General features: G+C 45.6%; 1 protein-coding gene across 1 annotated transcript; it reads left to right on the plus strand.

Annotated features, from left to right (window-relative positions):
- Positions 1–670: 670 nt before the first annotated feature.
- On the plus strand, positions 671–19,500 carry GSDMA (gasdermin A; the record flags this gene model as incomplete). The annotated part of the gene is made up of 10 exons (XM_082605434.1): positions 671–879; positions 13,514–13,667; positions 14,491–14,587; positions 15,102–15,149; positions 15,541–15,567; positions 16,077–16,109; positions 17,002–17,138; positions 17,611–17,725; positions 18,667–18,740; positions 19,258–19,500. The coding sequence occupies 10 exons, from the start codon at positions 671–673 to the stop codon at positions 19,498–19,500; spliced, it is 1,137 nt and encodes a 378-aa protein (XP_082461560.1).
- Positions 19,501–21,879: the final 2,379 nt, after the last annotated feature.

Genomic DNA, 21,879 nt, shown 5'->3' on the forward strand with positions numbered 1-21,879 from the left:
AACTAGGTCTATGAGCCACAACTACGGAGCCTGTGCGTCTGGAGCCTGTGCTCCGCACCAAGAGAGGCTGCGACAGTGAGAGGCCCGCGCACCGCGATGAAGAGTGGCCCCTGCTCGCCGTAACTAGAGAAAGCCCTCGCACAGAAACGAAGACCCAACACAGCCATAAATAAATAAATAAATAAATAAATATTTTAAAAAACAAGAACAAAAAAAGATCCCACATGCCGCAACTAAGACCTGGCACGGCCTAAATAAATAAATAAATAATTTTAAAATAAAATAAAATTTTACTGCAGACCACCTCTGAAGTTGGTAGGTCCCCAAATGCAAAGCATCTTGTGATGTTTATTCTCTACTGTGCAGGTGGTGACCATCCTGGACCAAATTTTTCCAGGGGGATGCAGTGCTCTTCTGTCTTCACTTCAAGCTGCTCAGGGGCTTTTAGGGTGAGGAGCTGAAGGTCACCCAGCCCTAGTCGGACTCTGCAGCCTTGACATACAAGGGGATGGACACCATTATACCCGGGACCCCAATGCCTTGTCAACATTCTGCGCCCTCCATGCCATCCTCGCCATATTTCAGGTGTGGCCAACAACACCTGGCTTTCCCCAACCAGAACTGGGGAAAACAGAGTGGGGCTTGGTGCAGGCCTGGGGGAGTTGGTGAAATGGAGAGGAGCTTCGACTCCAAGTTCTCCTGGAAGCAGAGCTTCAAAGGCTCCATCTGGGACCCAGTCTCTTCCACAAGGATCTGGGACCTTTGTCGCATCACGAGGGCCTGGCAGTCACAGCTGAGGAGGAAAGCTTCTCTTTCATCAGCTGTGAGTGGGCAGGAGCTCCAGCACCTGGCACAGCTGCATCTTCAGCCTGACTACGAGTAGGGTGCCTGGCAGCAGAGGGCTGGGGGCAGCGAGGGCTGGCACCTTGTAGTTTGACCTTGAGTTTGACGTACTTCTTCAGTGATTCAGCACAACTTTGAGTAAGTGTCACAAGCCACTGACCAGTGTCTGCCCAGCCAGGATTTTGGAGATGTCTTAGGCTCTAAAGCGGATTTGAGAATTTGGGAAGAACATTTTTTGAGGGGATAAGAAAAGAGTCTTATTTTTACTCCATTCAGAAAAGAAGTATAGTTTATTTATGGAAGTATAGCTCACAATCGGCAGTCTGCACCCCAAAACTTCCAACCTCCCATGAGAGATATAATTTTTTTTTTTGGCCTCACATGGGGGATCTTAGTTCCCCGACCAGGGATCGAACCCACTCCCCCTGCTGTGGAAGTGCAGAATCTTAACCACTGGACTGCCAGGGAAGTCCCCCATGAGAAATATAAAACGCAACGCCCTCACTGCACATTCTTCCTGCTTCTCCACCACTCCACTTCATCCCTAGCTAGTCCACCTCTTTTTACTCAACAAAGGTCCGGGAGTATGTCTGTGCAGGGGGTCCCTTCCCCCAAGTGCTCCAGGCTTCCCACACCCTACAAATTGGCTCTGTCTGCTACAGGCACGTTCCTTAAGCTCCTTCCTGCCCTCATAACTCCCAGGGTGTCAGCTTCTTCCCATTCTTGCCAGGATCAGTGCCTTCCACCCTCCTGAACTTCAGTAGCCTACCCCTCTCTCCTTCCTCTTTGGCCCCTTCCTGAGGAGAAAATTAAGAATAATAAAGAAGGACTTCCCTGGCGGTCCAGTGGTTAAGAGTCCACACTTCACATGCAGGGGGCACAGGTTCGATGCCTGGTCGGGGAACTAGGACAACACATGCCACGCAGCGTGGCCAAAAAATAAAGTAAAATAAAATCTACAACAAAAGGAAGACCCACCCCACCCCCCAAAAGAAGAAAAAAACTATATATATAAAAAAAGGAGAATAAAGAAGAAAATGGGTAAGTAAATAATGCCCCGTCCCAATGTCTGTGTCTGTCTTCAGAGTCTGCAGTGTACTCTGTGGGTCAGGGTCTTAGAGAACAGGTGGCTGGGGCTTCCTCCCCTAAGTCGATTCCCTTACCAGACCCCCATCTCCTAGCAACCACACACAAATCACAAGATTGGAGCAAACCTCGGGGATGATTACCTCCCTTAACTGACCACCAGAGGGAGATACAGAGCAAAGCCTGTTGCCTGCATCAGCACCATGCACTACCCAGGCTCCTGTTTCAATAAATCACTATTAATTGACGTAAAGAGTACTTACACATTAATCCAACTTAAATTTCCTCCAGCACAATTTGAATTGTGTCCCAGATTTCCCTGAACATAAACAAGGACTCTGAGGAAAAGAAGTCTCTGGACCCTAAAGTGATTCTGTGGCTTATCCCTAAGGACTTTACTGGAGGTTTTCTTGAGGAGCTGGTGCTGAATGGGGTAGAGGGTGGCAAAAAGACAGGATATGCTGGGTGGGAGGAACAGCACTGGGACAAGCCTGGCATGGATGTTTTTATTCCAAAAGCACAAGACCTTCCAACCTGATGACCTCACAAGCCCTCATTTCTTCTCTGCACCTTGAACCCTCAAAGGCTCCTGCTTGGAACACCATCATGCAGTTGGGGGAATGGTGTGATGGGGTGAAGGTGGGGTGGGAGCAGGACAAGGAGAATAAGGACAGGCCTGGTAGAGTTCAGAGGGAATAAAGGAGGGCAAGAGAAATAAAGAGGCAAGATTTCTAGGTCAGAGGAGAGAAAGCTGGCTTGATGGACTTTCTGGGTCCTCAGGAAGAGCAGAAACAGGTGTGACTTATTTTTTTTAATATTTATTTATTTATTCTTGGCTGTGTTGGGTCTTTTTTTAAAATAAATAAATAAACTTTTTTTTTTTTTTTTTTTTTTTTTGGCTGCATTGGGTCTTTGTTACTGCACGCAGGCTTTCTCTAATTTCAGCAAGCAGGAGCTACTCTTCGTTGCAGTGTGCGGGCTTCTCACTGTGGTGGCTTCTCTTGTTGTGGAGCACGGGCTCTGGGCACGCGGGCTCTAGAGCTCAGGCTCAGTAGTTGTGGCGTACGGGCTTAGTTGCTCCGCGGCACGTGGGATCTTCCCGGACCAGGGCTCGAACCCATGTCCGGCCAGACTCTTAACCACTGCACCATCAGGGAAGCCCCTGTGTCGGGTCTTAGTTGCGGAACACAGGATCTTTTTGTTGCGGCACTCGGGCTCTCTCGTTGAGGCGCCTGAACTCAGTAGTTGTGGCACTCAGGCTTCGTTGCCCCATGGCATGTGGCATCTTATGTCCCTGACCAGGGATGAAGCCCTCATCCCCTGTGTTGGAAGGCGGATTCTTAACCAGTGGGCCACCAGGTAAGTCCCAGGTGTGACTTCTTGAAATCACTCTTCTCCAAGTCTTTGGAGGATGAGCTGAACTGGAAACCTTGGCTTGCAGTCAGTGGGAGGAAGATAGACACGAGGAAGAAACTCCCAAAAGTCTGGCTGAGGCAATGGTGGGCTGGGAAGAGGGTGGGAAGTGGAGCCGCCTTCTCTGGAGCTGATTAAAGGATGGGAGACTGCACAACCCAGGATCACATGCTGGATTGCTGTCGTATCACATCAATGTGCTGAATAAGAGATACAGAGAGGAAGAGATGGAAATCCAGGAAGAACCAGGAAAAGAGAGATGGAGAGGTGATTACACAGACACACATTTCTGCATAGATGTGCAATTGTGACAGGAACCGCATGACTAATGGCAGCCTTCCCCCACGCCCAAGCTCCCGTCCCACCGCCTAAGAAGGGATGTTTGTTTAAGGTAATGGTTAGAGCTGTCGAGGGAGGAGGTATTAGGTAGCTGCACAAGACGAGCCCAGGGTGAATGGGAAGGGAAGGGAACCAAAAGATGGGGGCAGGGACCAGAGGCCCAGCAGGGGCAAAGTCTTGTTTTGTTTCAAGACAGGGGAGAGAGATTTGGGAGCAGCTGTCATATTGAATGAGACTTTGGGGACAGAGGAGGAACAGTCAAGTTTTTAGGACTTTCGCTGAGTGTTATGTGGTCTAATCTCCCCCATTCACCACCAGCCCCTCAAGAAAATCTCCAGTAAAGACCTTGGGACTTCCCTGGTGGTCCAGTTGTTGAGTCCGCGCTTCCAACGCAGGGGGGCACGGTTTTGATCCCTGGTCGGGGAACTAAGATCCCGCATGCTGCGCGGTGCCGCCAAAAAAAAGAAGTTCCTAACTTACTGTTCATAGCCTTCAAGGTCACATTTCATTTGTGATGGATGATACTGAGGAGACCCTAAAGGTGAGTGTATGAAGGCTCAGTGGTATTCAGGTTATACATACAGATGTGCAGACACATATCCCAACACCACAGGAGCCTTGCTTGTAAATGTCTTGGTTTGTCATCTAGAGATCTGCCATGTGTGTAAAGTCCCCTTTAAAATTCCATCCAGGCAGGGATTTCAGATAAGAGCAAGACCTTGGTAGGGAGGGATAAATTAGGAGTTTGGGATTAGCAGATACAAACTACTATATATAAAATACATAAACAACAAGGTCTTACTGTATAGCACGGGGAACTATATTCGATATCCTATAATAAACCATAATGGAAAAGAATATGAAAAAGAATATGTACATATATGTATAACTGAATCACTTTGCTGTACACCTGAAACCAACACAACATTGTATTGGGTTGGCCAAAAAGATCATTTGGTTTTTTCTGTAAGACGGCTCTCGTAGTGCTTAGTTGTCTTTAACTTCATTCAAAACAACTTTGTTAGATGTATTGTGACAGCTGTCATATCAGCGTGCATTTAAAAAAAAACATCAAAATTGGTGAATTTTTAAAATTATTTACTTGTTTATGGCGCGTTGGGTCTTCGTTGCTGTGTGTGGGCTTTCTCTAGTCGTGGCGAGTGGGGGCTTCTCTTGTTGTGGAGCACGGGCTCTAGGCACCCGGGCTTCAGTAGTTGTGATACTTAGGCTCAGTAGTTGTGGCTCGCAGGCTCTAGAGCGCAGGTTCAGTAGTCGTGGCGCACGGGCTAAGTTGCTCCGCGGCATGTGGGATCTTCCCAGCAGGGCTCGAACCTGTGTCCCCTGCATTGGCAGGCAGATTCTTAATCACTGTGCCATCAGGGAAGTCCAAAATTGGTGAATTTTTGTGTGGCCATTTTAATACTGAAGATGGAAGGAAAAAAGCAACATTTTCTGCATATTATGCTTTATTATTTCAAGAAAGGTAAAAACAACTGAAATGCAAAAAAGATTTGTGCAGTGTATGGAGAAGGTGCTGTGACTGATCGAACGTATCAAAAGTGGTTTGCGAAATTTCGTGCTGGAAATTTCTTCTGGACAATGCTCCAAGGTCAGGCAGACCAGTTGAAGTTGATAGCAATCAAATCGAAGCATTAACTGAGAACAGTCAACGTTATAACACGTGGGAGGTGGCTGACATATTCAAAATACCCAAATCAAGTGTTGAAAGTCATTTGCACCAGCTTGGTTATGTTAATCGCTTTGATGTTTGGGTTCCACGTAAGTTAAGCGAAAAAAACCTTCATGACCCTATTTCCTCATGTGATTCTCTACTTAAATGTAACAAAAACATTCTGTTTTAAAACAAATTGTGACGGGAGATGAAAAGTGGATACTGTACAATAATGTGGAATGGAAGAGATTGTGGGGCAAGCGAAATGAACCACCACCAACCACACCAAAGACCGGTCTTCATCCAAAGAAGGTGAATGTGGTATATATATAGTGGGATTGGAAGGGAGTCCTCTATTATGAGCTCCTTCCAGAAAACCAAACGATTAATTCCAACAAGTACTGCTCCCAATTAGACCAAATGAAAGCAGCACTCGAAAAGTGTCCAGAATTAGTCAACAGAAAATGCATAATCTTCCATCAGTATAACGCAAAACCTCATGTTTCTTTGATGACCAGGCAAAAACTGTTACAGCTTGCCTGGAAGTTCTGATTCATCCACGGTATTCACCAGACATTGCATCTTTGTATTTCCATTTCTCTCAGTCTTTACAAAATTCTCTTAAAGGGAAAAAATTTCAATTCCCTGGAAGACTGTAAAAGGCACCTGGGAATAGTTCTTTGTTCAAAAAGATAAAAAGTTGGGCTTCCCTGGTGGCGCAGTGGTTGAGAGTCCACCTGCCTGTGCAGGGGACACGGGTTCGTGCCCAGGTCTGGGAAGATCCCACATGCTGCGGAGCGGCTAGGCCCGTGAGCCATGGCCGCTGAGCCTGTGCGTCCGGAGCCTGTGCTCTGCAACGGGAGAGGCCACAACAGTGAGAGGCCCGCGTACCGCAAAAAAAAAAAAAAAAAAAAAAAAAGATAAAAAGTTTTGAGAAGATGGAATTATGAAGTTACCTGAAAAATGGCAGAAGATAGTGGAACAAATCAGTGAGTACGTTGTTCAATAAAGTTCTTGGTGAAAATGAAAAATGTGTCTTTTATTTTTACTTTAAAAACGAAGGAACTTTTTGGCCAACCCAATAAATCAACTATACTTCAATAAAATGTTTAAAAAACTATACTTCAATTAAAAAAATAATAATAAGAGAGCCATGAACCAAGATGGTGGAGTAGAAGGACATGCTCTCACTCTCTCTTGTGAGAATACGAACTAGGTGCTGGACAGTCATCGACAGGAGGACACTGGAACTCACCAAAAAAGATACCCCACATCCAAAGACAAAGGAGAAGCCACAATGAGACGGTAGGAGGGGCGCAATCACAGTAAAATCAAATCCCATAACTGCTGGGTGGGTGACTCACAGACTGGAGAACACTTATACCACAGAAGTCCACCCACTGGAGTGAAGGTTCTGAGCCCCATGTCAGGCTTCCCAACCTGGGGGTCCAGCAACGGGAGGAGGAATTCCTAGAGAGTCAGACTTTGAAGGCTAGTGGGATTTGATTGCAGGACTTTGACAGGACTGGGGGAAACAGAGACTCCACTGTTGGAGGGCACATACAAAGTAGTGTGCACATTGGGACCTAGGGGAAGGAGCAGTGACCCCAGGGGAGACTGAACCAGACCTACCTGCTAGTGTTGGAGGGTGTCCTGCAGAGGTGGGGGGTGGCTGTGGCTCACCATGGGGACAAGGACACTGGCAGCAAAAGTTCCGGCGTGAGCCCTCCCAGAGTCCACCATTAGACCCACCAAAGAGCCCAGGTAGGCTCCAGTGTTGGGTTGCCTTGAGCCAAACAACCAACAGGGAGGGAACCCAGCCCCACCCATGAACAGTCAAGTGGATTAAAGTTTTATTGAGCTCTGCCCACCAGAGCAAAAGCCAGCTCTACCCATCACCAGTCCCTCCCATCAGGAAACTTGCACAAGCCTCTTAGATAGCCACATCCACCAGAGGGCAGACAGCAGAAGCAAGAAGAACTACAATCCTGCAGCCTGTGGAACAAAAACCACATTCACAGAAAGGTAGACAAGATGAAAAGGCAGAGAGCTAGGTACCAGATGAAGGAACAAGATAAAACCCCAGAAAAACAACTAAATGAAATGGAGATAGGCAACCTTCCAGAAAAAGAATTCAGAATAATGATAGTGAAGATGATCCAGGACCTCAGAAAAAGAATGGAGGCAAAGATCGAGAAGATGCAAGAAATGTTTAACAAAGACCTAGAAGAATTAAAGAACAAACAAACAGAGATGAACAATACAATAACTGAAATGAAAACTACACTAGAAGGAATCAATAGCAGAATAACTGAGGCAGGAGAACGGATAAGTGACCTGGAAGACAGAATGGTGGAATTCACTGCTGCGGAACAGAATAAAGAAAAAAGAATGAAAAGAAATGAAGACAGCCTAAGAGACCTCTGGGACCACATTAAGTGCAACAACATTCACATTATAGGGGTCCCAGAAGGAGAAGAGAGAGAGAAAGGACCAGAGAAAATATGTGAAGAGATTATAGTCAAAAAACGTCCCTAACATGGGAAAGGAAATAGCCACCCAAGTCCAGGAAGAGCAGCAAGTCCCATACAGGATAAACCCCAGGGGAAACATGCCGAGACACATAGTAATCAAACTGGCAAAAATTAAAGACAAAGAAAACTTATTGAAAGCAACAAGGGGAAAACGACAAATAACATACAAGGGAACTCCCATAAGGTTAACAGCAGATTTCTCAGCAGAAACTCTACAAGCCAGAAGGGAGTGGCATGATATACTTAAAGTGATGAAAGGGAAGAACCTACAACCAAGATTACTCTACCCAGCAAGGATCTCATTCAGATTCGATGGAAAAATCAAAAGCTTTACAGACAAGCAAAAGCTAAGAGAATTCAGCACCACCAAACCAGCTCTACAGCAAATGCTAAAGGAACTCTAAGTGGGAAACACAAGAGAAGAAAAAGACCTACAGAAAGAAACCCAAAACAATTAAGAAAACGGTCATAGGAATGTACATATCAATAATTACCTTAAACGTGAATGGATTAAATGCTCTAACCAAAAGACACAGGCTTGCTGAATGGATAGAAAAACAAGACCCATATATATGCTGTCTACAAGAGACCCACTTCAGACCTAGAGACACATACAGACTGAAAGTGAAGGGATGGAAAAAGATATTCCATGCAAATGGGAATCAAAAGAAAGCTGGAGTAGCAAATACTCATATCAGATAAAATAGACTTTAAAATAAAGAATGTTACAAGAGACAAGGAAGGACACTACATAATGATCAAGGGATCAATCCAAGAAGAAGATATAACAATTATAAATATATATGCACCCAACATAGGAGCACATCAATACATAAGGCAACTGCTAACAGCTATAAAAGAGGAAATCGACAGTAACACAATAATAGTGGGGGATTTTAACACCTCACTTACACCAATGGACAGATCATCCAAAATGAAAATAAATAAGGAAAGAGAAGCTTTAAATGACACAATAGATCAGATAGATTTAGTTGATATTTATAGGACATTCCATCCAAAAACAGCAGATTACACTTTCTTCTCAAGTGTGCATGGAACATTCTCCAGGATAGATCACATCTTGGGTCACAAATCAAGCCTCAGTAAATTTAAGAAAATTGAAATCATATCAAGCAACTTTTCTGACCACAACGCTATGAGATTAGAAATCAATTATAGGGGGGGAAAATGTAAAAAACACAAACACATGGAGGCTAAACAATACGTTACTAAATAACCAAGAGATCACTGAGGATATCAAAGAGGAAATCGAAAAATACCTAGAGACAAATGACAATGAAAACACGACGATCCAAAACCTACGGGATGCAGCAAAAGCAGTTTTAAGAGGGAAGTTTATACCTATACAAGCCTACCTCAAGAAACAAGAAATATCTCAAATAAACAATCTAACCTTACTGCTGAAGGAACTAGAGAAAGAAGAACAAACAAAACCCAAAGTTAGCAGAAGGAAAGAAATCATAAATATCAGAGCAGAAAAAATGAAATAGAAACAAAGAAAACAATAGCAAAGATCAATAAAACTAAAAGCTGGTTCTTTGAGAAGATAAACAAAATTGATAAACCATTAACCAGACTCATCAAGAAAAAGAGGGAGAGGACTCAAATCAATAAAATTAGAAATGAAAAAGGAGAAGTTACAACAGACACTGCAGGAATACAAAGCATCCTAAGAGACTACTACAAGCAACTCTATGCCAATAAAATGGGCAACCTGGAAGAAATGGACAAATTCTTAGAAAGGTATAACCTTCCAAGACTGAACCAGGAAGAAATAGAAAATATGAACAGACCAATCACAAGTAATGAAATTGAAACTGTGATTAAAAATCTTCCAACAAACAAAAGTTCAGGACGAGATGGCTTTACAGGTGAATTCTATCAAACATTTAGAGAAGAGCTAACACCCATCCTTCTCAAACTCTTCCAAAAAATTGCAGAGGAAGGAACACTCCCAAACTCATTCTATGAGGCCACCATCAACCTGATACCAAAACCAAAGATACTACAAAAAAAGAAAATTACGGACCAATATCACTGATGAATATAGATGCAAAAATCCTCAACAAAATACTAGCAAACAGAATCCAACAGCACATTAAAAGGATCATGAACCATGATCAGTGGGATTTATCCCAGGGATGCAAGGATTCTTCAATATAGACAAATCAATCAGTGTGATACACCATATTAACAAATTGAAGAATAAAAACCATATGATCATCTCAATAGATGCAGAAAAAGCTTTTGACAAAATTCAACACCCATTTATGATAAAAACTCTCCAGAAAGTGGGCATAGAGGGAAACTACGTCACCATAATAAAGGCCATATATGACAAACCCACAGCAAACATCATTCTCAATGGTGAAAAACTGAAAGCATTTCCTATAAGATCAGGAAGAAGACAAGGTTGCCCACTCTCGCCACTATTATTCAATGTAGTTTTGGAAGTTTTAGCCACAGCAATCAGAGAAGAAAAAGAAATAGAATGAATCCAAATCAGAAAAGAAGAAGTAAAGCTGTGACTGTTTGCAGATGACATGATACTATACATAGAGAATCCTAAAGATGCTACCAGAAAACTACTAGAGCTAGTTAATGAATTTGGTAAAGTAGCAGGATACAGAATTTATGCACAGAAATCTCTTGCATTCCTATACACTAATGACGAAATATCTGAAAGAGAAATTAAGAAAACACTCCCATTTACCATTGCAACAAAAAGAATAAAATACCTAGGAATAAACCTACCTAGGAAGACAAAAGACCTGTATGCAGAAAACTATAAGACACTGATGAAAGAAATTAAAGAGGATACCAACAGATGGAGAGAAATACCATGTTCTTGGCTTGGAAGAATCAATATTGTGAAAATGACTATACTACCCAAAGCAATCTACAGATTCAATGCAACCCCTATCAAATTACCAACTGCATTTTTTACAGAACTAGAACAAAAAATCTTAAACTTTGTATGGAGACACAAAAGACCCCGAATAGGGCCTCCCTGGTGGCGCAGTGGTTGAGAGTCCGCCTGCCGATGCAGGGGATACGGGTTCGTGCCCCGGTCTGGGAGGATCCCATATGCCGCGGAGCAGCTGGGCCCGTGAGCCATGGCCGCTGGGCCTGCGCATCCGGAGCCTGTGCTCCGCAACGGGAGAGGCCACAGCAGTGAGAGGCCCGCATACCGCAAAAAGAAAAAAAAAAAAAAAAAAAAAAAAAAAAGACCCCGAATAGCCAAAGCAGTCCTGAGGGAAAAAAAAACGGAGCTGGAGGAATCAGACTCCCTGACTTCAGATTATACTACAAAGCTACAGTAATCAAGACAATATGGTACTGGAACAAAAACAGAAACATAGATCAATGTAACAAGATAGAAAGCCCAGAGGTAATCCCACACACCTATCGTCAACTAATCTATGACAAAGGAGGCAAGGATATACAATGGAGAAAAGACAGTCTCTTCAATAAGTGGTGCTGGGAAACCTGGACAGCTACATAAAAGAATGAAATTAGAACACTCCCTAACACCATACACAAAAATAAACTCAAAATGGATTAGAACCCTAAATGTAAGACCGGACACTATAAAACTCTTAGAGGAAAACATAGGAAGAACACTCTTTGGCATAAATCACAGCAAGATCTTTTTTGATCCACCTCCTAGAGTAATGGAAATAAAAACAAAAACAAACAAATGGGACCTAATGAAACTTCAAAGCTTTTGCACAGCAAAGGAAACCATAAACAAGACAAAAAGACAACCCTCAGAATGGGAGAAAATATTTGAAAACGAATCAACGGACAAAGGATTAATCTCCAAAATATATAAGCAGCTCATGCAGCTCAATATTAAAGAAACAAACAACCCAATTCAAAAATGGGCAGAAGACCTAAATAGACATTTCTCCAAAGAAGGCATACAGATGGCCAAGAAGCACATGAAAAGCTGCTCAACATCACTAATTATTAGAGAAATGCAAATCAAAACTACAATGAGGGCCTCCCTGGTGGCGCAGTGGTTGAGAGTCCGCCTGCCGATGCAGGGGATACGGGTTCGTGCCCCGATCTGGGAGGATCCCATATGCCGCGGAGCGGCTGGGCCCGTGAGCCATGGCCGCTGGGCCTGCGCATCCGGAGCCTGTGCTCCGCAACGGGGGAGGCCACAACAGTGAGAGGCCCGCATACCGCAAAAAAAAAAAAAAAAAAAAAAAAACTACAATGAGGTATCACCTCACACCAGTTAGAATGGGCGTCATCAGAAAATCTACAAACAACAAATGCTGGAGAGGGTGTGGAGAAAAGGGAACCCTCTTGCACTGTTGGTGGGAATGTAAATTGATACAGCCACTATGGAGAACAGTATGGAGTTTCCTTAAAAAACTAAAAATAGAGCTACCATATGATCCAGCAATCCCACTACTGGGCATATACCTAGAGAAAACCATAATTCAAAAAGATACATGCCCCCAGTGTTCATTGCAGCACTATTTACAATAGCCAGGTCATGGAACCAACCTAAATGCCCATCGACAGATGAATGGATAAAGAAGATGTGGCACATATATACAATGGAATATTACTCAGCCATAAAAAGGAACGAAATTGGGTCATTTGTTGAGACGTGGATGAATCTAGAGACTGTCATACAGAGTGAAGTAAGTCAGAAAGAGAAAAACAAATATCGTATATTACCGCATGTATGTGGAACCTAGAAAAATGGTACAGATGAACCGGTTTGCAGGGCAGAAGTTGAGACACAGATGTAGAGAACAAACGTATGGACACCAAGGGGGGAAAACCGCGGGGGGGTGGGGTTGGTGGTGTGATGAATTGGGCGATTGGGATTGACATGTATACACTGATGTGTATAAAATGGATGACTAATAAGAACCTGCTGTATAAAAAAAAAGCAAAAAAAAAAGCACCAAGTCCTAACCACTGGACAACCGGGGAATTCCCAATCATTTTCCCATATATACATATATCAAATCATTACATTGTAGCTTTGGTGGTACAGTGGTTAAGACTTTGTGCTTCCAATGCAGGGGGCACAGGTTCAATATGCAGCCAAAAAAAAAAGAAAGAAAAATAATTATGCTGTATACCTAAAAGTAGTACAATATTATATGTCAATTATATCTCAATTTTTAACAATGTTAAAAGTAGTTGGAAATGAGGACCTGGAGCTCAGGAGAGGAGTCAAGGTGAAGATACGTATGTGGTGGTCAGCAACTTAAAGATTTAAACTACAGGAATGACTTAGCTGGTGGCGCAGTGGTTAAGAATCCGCCTGTCAATGCAAGGGACACGGGTTCGATCCGTGGTCCGGGAAGATCCCACATACCATAGAGCAACTAAGCTGTGCGCCACAACTACTAAAGCCCACACGCCTAGAGCCCGCGTTCTGCAACAAGAGAAGTCACTGCAATGAGAAGCCCACTCGCCGCAACTAGAGAAAACATGCACGCAGCAATGAAGACCCAACGCAGCCAAAAATATAAGTAAATAAATAAATTAATTAATTAAAAAAAAAAAAAGTAGGGGAGGGCCCAGATGAGTAAAAGCTCCGGACGGTTCCCTGATGTTTCTCCTGCCCCAGGAAGCTGGCAGCAGAGCGCCCATTCCTGGAGGAGATGCGAGGGCGAGGAGAGAACCTGTACGTGGAGGTGGAGGTGGTACAGACCGCACAGGAGGTGACTGGCAAGAGCTGGCAAGCCTCCTCCCTCCCATTCTTCGCCCCGCTGGGGCTACAGGTTAGGTACGTACACACACACACACACACACACACACACACACACACACGTATTCAGTTTACCCTCAGAGGCTGCATCACTTAACCCGATCAGTGCCCCCTCAGGATACCGAAAAGGACCCACTTCCTCCCCATTCTCTTCAACATCCAGACCCCAGTTGGCCAGAAACAAATCATCCCCGTGGTCAATGGTGCCCAGCTGGGTAGAGTCCTGTGCCAGATGTCACAGGGAGCTACCAGGGAAGGGGACACTCTTAGTTGTGGATTTTCCCTCACGATGCTCCCAATCTACAGGAAAGGCATCCTTGTTGTCAGAAAGTTCTCCGTCTCATGCAGGAGACACAGAGGTTAAAGGCCAGAAAATTCAATGTAAATAAGTAGCGATCTACATACCTATATCTACACTGTATAAATATTCAAGGGATGAGTGGGAACCGGGAGTAGGGAGTAGTCATGGAAGGCTTCCCAAAGGAGGTGAGCATGGGACAGATGGCAAAGAGGAAGAAGGAACCAGGACCTGGATGGAAGCTCTAAAGTGGGACAGGGATGCACAGGCAGGTGATGGAGCCCAGTTCCTTCATGTGCCTGAACCAGGAAGAGAGAAAGAGATCGTTAAAGGGTTGATCAGCGGAAATGAGCAGAAGAGCTCTGAAGCTCACCCCACCAGGTGGAAAGGCGATCAGGGACACCGCTGAAGGGTTCCCAACTTCTGATCTCCCCAAAGGCTCTCGGGCCTGGCCCTCCACTGGTCCCCCACCCCTCACTCCCAATGTCTCATACTTAGGATCTCTGCAGAGTCACAAATCCTCATTGTCTACTTCTAGGGATCCATAAACCACAAGGAGGCTGTTACCATCCCCAAGGGCTGCGTCCTGGCATTTCGAGTGAGACAGCTGATGGTCAAAGGCAAAGATGAGTGGGGTGAGCACATTCTCCCCTCAAGACAAGAATTACCCGCACCACTCCTAAGGCATCCTGGTCCCCTCCCGTGGCAACGCCAGGAAAGGAGTAAAGGAGTGTATTGTATTGTGGTCCAACCGACAGAGACACAACTGCAGAGGCTGCTCTGGAGAGGGAGTGAGGAACACCTGGGTTCTGAGCAACTCCTGAGTGCGAAGCCCTGTGTAGATGGGGGAAGGGAGTACAGGGATGAATGAGCACAGCCTCTGCTCTCAAGAAGTCTGGGGCCACTGGAGGAAACAGGCACACAGACACCAGCACTAGAATGCAAGGTAGAAAAGAGTGGTATCATAGGAAAGGATTTACAGAGGAAGAAATGATGACTTCCAGCCATAGAGGCGGAGCAGGGGATTAGGTGAGGCATTCGAGGGCAGGGTCCTAGCCCTTAGCAGAGCCCATGGGCTTGAGAGCAGAGAAGAAAATTTGGGACGGCTGTTAAGAGTCCCACTGCCCTCCCCTCTCTTGTTCCTTACAGATATTCCACCCATCTGCAATGATGACATGCAAACCTTCCCTCCTGGAGGTGAGTGAAATTACTTCCCAGCTCCCCACATCTTTCTCCCTCCCCCTGACGTTACCTGCTGAAATCCTGCACCCTCTAATAGGGTATACCATAATCCCCCAAGGAGACCCCTGGTTTTGTTTCCCAAGGCCCGAAAGATATCTATCCTCAACTTTCGGAAAGGCATATAGAGGCACAGAAATTTGCCCAAGAGAGACAGAGAAACAGAAAGAGACCGGAAGGCACCATCAGAAGCAGAAATACTGGAGACAGTGCGTGTTCCCAAATTGCGGGGGCGGATGAGCTCTGTGTTTTTATAAAGATCACTGATAAAGCTGCCTTGACAACTGCTCTAGATAAAAAGGCACAAAGAGGTTTTATGTTGACATATGTGCAATGCTTCTGTCTTCAGAAGAGCCAGAAGAGGAGAAGCTCACCTGTTTCCTGTCATTTCACTGCACCTTTCTTGACAGAAGTTTAAAACTCCCATCTTCGTCTTCCCTTCTCTCTGGGACTGACAAGGAACAGGGCAGAGCAGATCTCAGCCAACTACCGTCTCTGAAATGTGGCAGGAATTCCAACAGCTTAGGGAAAAGCAGTGGAAGGGGAAAGTCTTTGGACAAGATGCCCAGGTGGTCTGATGCCTCCAACTTCTGTCCTCAAGGCCTTAGTAACTATAACCTGTCCTATGCCACCCAGTGCCCGGGGTGGGAGCTGCTGAGTCACAGTGATGCCAGCTTAATCCAGCTGCCCCTTTTCACAATGCATTAGCGTCTGTGCTGCTCCAGTCCTACCTTCCATGAATGGAGCAGGAGCATCCTTAAGGTGGCTGGGATGTCCCAGGAGACAGGATATATTTCCTCATTCAGATCTCATCCCCTGGGTACGGCTACCGGTTTGGAGGATTGCATTCTAAATGGTTTTGTTTTGTTTTGTTTTTCCCCTCAGTTATCCAGGCATCTGATGTCGGTAAGGAATTTTGTGTTTCTCCCTAGACTTTGGCAGGAAGGCAGGGGAAGTAACCTTGGGGTGAAGGGACGGGAAGACACGTGCTGAGTCCCAGTTGCTGGGGGTTGCAGCCACTTCCAGGAAGCCACTCTTTCCAAAGCAGGCTGGACATATTCCTAGGATGCCAGGCTGCTAGAGGGACAGGCCAAGGTTCAAGCTATCTTTAATCCACCCACATCCCCGAATTTAGACCCACTGCTCTTTGGGTCAGTCCCCTCCTGGTCTTTACTCAGTCACCGAAATTATTCTTCTTTGTCAGCTAACTCTTGAGAAGGGAAAATAGACCTTCCTTATCAACTCTTAGCTGGGGTCTTAGAGAAAGGGAGGTCAACTGTCTACTGATCCAGGATGGGGCCTGGGATCTCAGGGAGAATGAAAACCTGTCTTGGATGATAATGTGGGTCCTGGTCCACCCCCTCCCGCCACCCCACCCCCAACACCTCAAGTCAAGGCTGGGGGATGACTTCATAACTGTGTTCCTTGGTCAAGCAAAAAGAGAGGAGAGCAAAGCCCGGGGGGCATCAGAGCCTGGGGCCTGAGCAGGGCTGAGTGAAGGAAGCCTGGAGGGAGAGCACCGACTGACCTGATGGGGAGTGTACCACATCTACTGTCCCCACACGGGAGGTACACGAGGACTTCAAGACCCTAAAAGAAGAGGTTTAAAAGGAGACCCGGGGGCTTCCCTGGTGGCACAGTGGTTGGGAGTCCGCCTGCCGATGCAGAGGACACGGGTTCGTGCCCCGGTCCGGGAAGATCCCACCTGCCGCAGAGCGGCTGGGCCCGTGAACCATGGCCGCTGAGCCTGCATGTCCGGAGCCTGTGCTCCGCAAGGGGAGAGGCCACAACAGTGAGAGGCCCGCGTAACGCAAAAAAAAAAAAAAAAAAAAAAAAAGGGAGACCCCGGAAGTGGAGAGGCTGAGCCCAGAAGGGAAGAGCTCCCTCCTCAGCTCCCTCAGCAAACTCTTAGGGAAGAAAAAGGAGCTGGAAGACCTGGAGCTCACGGTGAGGACCCAAGGGAAGGATGGGAGATGCAGAAGAAGGAAGGCTTTTGGTGGAGGTGTGTGTGGCGATCTGATGGGTCTGGCAGCAGGTGGGCAGTGGCTAGAGGAATCGACAGTGGACGCCTTCCCCAAGGCTGGTCAAGTGTTCCCCAGGCTGCCAGGGTTGCCACTGCTCCCTGTGTCCCTCTGGAGAAGGGCAAACAGTGCAGATTCCCCCAAAGCACATGCTCCCTCCTCATGAACAGAGGGTAGGCTCCCCGCTCTGTTGGAAGGGGGCTGGACCTTTCCTTTCCAGAGTCCAGGGCTCAGACACCAAGGAACCCAGGAGTCCAATACTTTTCAGGGCTTGATACCTTGAAAAAGAAACGAGGAGATGGAGATAGTTAACACATCTCAAGGGAATGCTATGTGCCAGGCACTATGCCCTTTAACTGTGTTATCTTAAATAGTCACCCACCCAACTTTCCCCACAGCTTGAAGGAGCTCTAGACAAAGGACATGAAGTAACCCTGGAGGCACTCCCAAAAGATGTCCTACTCTCAAAGGAGGCTATGGGTGCCGTCCTCTATTTCCTTGGAGCTCTAACAGGTAAGTGGGGAGTGAGGTCTTCATTTATATACCTATTCAGTGGTAGGATGAGCCACTAAATGAATTTCCAGATGAATAAATGAATGAATGAATGAATGAGTAAATAAGTAAATGTCAAGCAAATTATACTACAGTTAAGTAGTTTATATCTACATTTTCAAAAATTGGTTTCAGGCTTCCCTGGTGGCGCAGTGGTTGAGAGTCCGCCTGCCGATGCAGGGGACACGGGTTCATGCCCCGGTCCGGGAGGATCCCACATGCCACGGAGCAGCTGGGCCCGTGAGCCATGGCCGCTGAGCCTGTGCGTCCGGAGCCTGTGCTCCGCAACGGGAGAGGCCACAACAGTGAGAGGCCCGCGTACCACAAAAAAAAAAAAAATTGGTTTCATTCCTAAGGATTCACTTGGTCATCATAGCCTAGTCTTGCTAACAGAGGTTGGGAAATAACCCTAGTTTTATCAGCCATATATTTAAAACTTCTACATATAGCTAAGCTCATCACTTTTATATCGCTATCTGTTAGCTTTAATTTGAGGATAACATCTTCTGATCTTGCCCCTGAATTCTCTTCTTCCCTCTGCAAGAAACATTCCCCCACCTTGAAAAACTCTCTGGACCTTCACGTGTAAGCTGAGGTGTTTGTTCCTTCAAGAAGCCTGCCCTCAAACACCAAGACCAAAGTAGACCCTCAGCTATGGCTCCTGTAACAGCCTGATTATAATTGCATGTTACTTTGTCTTCTCCACTAGACTGCAAGTTCCTTGAGTGAAGAGAGGATGATTTTTACCTAACACATCCAGCAAAGGTGCCTGGCCTAGAGCAGGCATTCAACCTTGGATGAATGTATGAATCAATGGATGCCGACATTCTGGAAATACACCCCCTGGGAGCCTGTAGTCCCCTTTGCACCCACACATCTCTTTCTCTGCTTTTCTTCTCCAGAGTTAAGTGAAGCCCAACAGAAGCTGCTGGCACAATCCATGGAGAAAAAGATCTTACCTTTGCAGCTAAAGCTGGTGAGAAAAAATGGCAGATGTCGGGGAGAGTTTGCGAGGGAGTCAGCTAGAACCAGTGGAAAGATACAATTTCGCCTAATGACAGAACCATCCTCCAGGATCTCTGTCTTATCCCAGGAGCTCATGCCCACTTCTCATTTCTCTCCATGTTTCTTCCTGTTTGCTATTTCACAACTAGAGGGAGAAGAGTGCACTTTGGGGCAACTATCTGGGTTTTTCAACCTGATCCTAGGAGAAGAGACAGAAAACTCTGACTTGGTTTATTCCTAGCCAAGGGATGTGAGCAAATCTTAATGTCTCTAAGTGTGCCTCAATTCACTCCTCTGTCAAAAGGGGCTAAAAACAAATTGCCGCTCATCATGCAGGGTTATTAAAAGGCCCAGACAGAGTTGTCATGTAATGTAACAAAGGGGGTTATAGTAAAAGAACGGTAGCCCTTTTCATGGTTTTTTTGAGTTAGGAAAAAGGAAGAGAGCTTTCTAGTTCTTTCTTTTCCTACTACTTTGGTTCCTTCCAGGTGGAGAGCACAATGGAACAGAATTTCCTCCAGGATAAAGAGGGTGTTTTCCCCCTGCAACCTGAGCTGCTTTCCTCTCTTGGGGAAGAGGAACTGACCCTCACAGAAGCTCTAGTGGGGCTGAGTGGCCTGGAAGTGCAGAGATCGGGCCCCCAGTACACATGGGACGCAGACACCCTTCCCCGCCTCTGTGCCCTTTATGCTGGCCTCTCCCTCCTGCAGCTACTGACCAAGGCCTCCTAACTTGCCTTTTCCATTGGCTTCCTGCTTTCCTAAGGCCTTCCCTACTTTATTGTGTCCTGTCCCAACATGCAAGGGCATTTCGGAGCCCGCAGGCTGAGGATGATGGAAACCTTAGCTGATTACCCAAGATAATCAATTTCCACTTGTCCAACTCTGTATATCCCCCTGCCCCATGGCTCCACAACCCATCTGCCGATGCTTAAATCCTCTAAAAGTGGAAACACTCAAACTTTTAAAACTATGAACCATTTCAGCAAAACCGAAATTAAATAGTTTCCTAGCCCAACCCCTACCCCTTTAGAACCCCCTATCTAATCAAATATCTGAAGACCTCTTTTTCTTTATACATTTTAGGTGTTCATCCATTTGTTTCACTGTTCCACTGTGCTAAATATTTAGTGATGATTATAATCTATGGAGTGTGGCTATGGACGTTTTTCCCCCATATGATCCAAATCATAAGACTGAAAATGTTCTCTCAGCTCAGGAAATGGTTTATCCAGTTGTAGATCTTCCAGTGCATCATCTGGGTAAAACCCCTACTGCTTATGATTCCAAAAATCAAGCTTTACTGGAATTGATGAAAAAAGTATTATTTCATCTTGGGTGAAATGCCTTTTGGTGTTTTTCTTTGAAGAACCTATCCTAAGGAAATTTTTTTTTTTTTTTTTTTTTTTGCTGTACGCGGGCCTCTCACTGTTGTGGCCTCTCCCGTTGCAGAGCACAGGCTCTGGACGTGCAGGCTCAGCGGCCATGGCTCACTGGCCCAGCCGCTCCACGGCATGTGGGATCTTCCCGGACCGGGGCACGAACCTATGTCCCCTGCATCGGCAGGCGGACTCTCAACCACTGCGCCACCAGGGAAGCCCCCCCTAAGGAAATTCTTAATTTGTGCCAGAAAAAAAAAATAAACATTATCATACTACGTATAGATTATATGTACATGAATACTGTCATGTGGTCCTCAGACCAACTGGCAAGTGCTCAGAGAAGAACTGTGAGGGTGTGGAATATGGAGTCTAGATTCTAAAGTCAGAAGATGGGACTTCCCTGGTGGTCCAGTGGGTAAGACTCCACGCTCCCAGTGCAGGGGGCCCGGGTTCGAGCTAAGATCCCACAGGCTGTGCGGCGCGGCCAAAAAAATAATAATAAAATTTCTTTAAAAACGCAGATAAGTAAAAATAAATAAATAAACGGTACCCAAGAATTAGACTGATGCAAAACTTTAAAAAAGAAAGTGTGGGGCTTCCCTGGTGGTGCAGTGGTTGAGAGTCCGCCTGCCGATGCAGGGGACACGGGTTCGTGCCCCAGTCCGGGAAGATCCCACATGCCGCGGAGTGGCTGGGCCCGTGAGCCATGGCCGCTGAGCCTGTGTGTCCGGAGCTTGTGCTCCACAACGGGAGAGGCCACAACAGTGAGAGGCCCACATACAGCAAAAACAAAAACAAAAACAAAAACAAAAAAAAAGAAAGTGTGATATTATCTTCTCATTTCACCTTTCCTTCTTCTGCCCTCAATTAGCATGGTTGTCATGTGGGTAGGTTTGGCATGTGGAAGGGCTAATACAGACATTCAGTCTCATAAAACTGCTGGGTCCATACCAGCCTCCTCTGCCTAAAGCTGGGTTTTAACATCTTTCACCAATCTCTTATAAAATAGTTTTATGGGTGGAATAATTTCTGCAAGGTTTTTGGCCCCAGGAGTCAGACTCTCCCCCTTCTTAGCCACCCCCTACCCAGGCTACTTCCCTCACTCACCAAGAATTCATGACCCATTGACAAAAGCTTTGCATTAAGCCATCCTCGCCCATTCTGGGGCATCTTCCAAGGCCTCACTATATTGCTCAAGGACATACTGGGTAGTTATCTGCTGACTTGATTGTTTTTCCCTTGTGATGTAAACTTAACAATGAAGTGAGCTAACACCCTAACTATCCAGAAGGGTAACCTCATAAAGATGAACAACAAAACCTGTCAGTTTTCTTCCTTTACCATTCTCATGCCCACCTTCAGTTATAGATATGGTGTTACAAAGAAGAGATTTTCATGAGTTTATTCCAGTGATGATTCAAAAGTCCTGTTATCCTTCTCCCAGTCCTAGGGGGCAGGGGGACAGTTAGGGAGGAATTGGTCAGGCATTTTTCCCTAAAACTGGAGCATACACTTTTCCATTGAGCAAGTGGCTGTTTAGTGCAAGGAGCTATTCGCTGCAATAGTGTAAAAGGAGGAATACAAAGAATACCCTCTCTCTGTATAAATATAAAGGAGAATATAGTCGAAACATATTCTCTGCCCTCTAGGACCTTACAACAGGGCTAGGTTATCTTGCAGGGTCTGACCTGGTCTAAAACTTAAAACTTCCATTTATGGAAGAGATAAA

This window comes from Mesoplodon mirus, assembly GCF_964341445.2.
Source record: "Mesoplodon mirus genome assembly, chromosome: 18".
Classification (NCBI taxonomy): Eukaryota; Metazoa; Chordata; class Mammalia; order Artiodactyla; family Ziphiidae; genus Mesoplodon; species Mesoplodon mirus.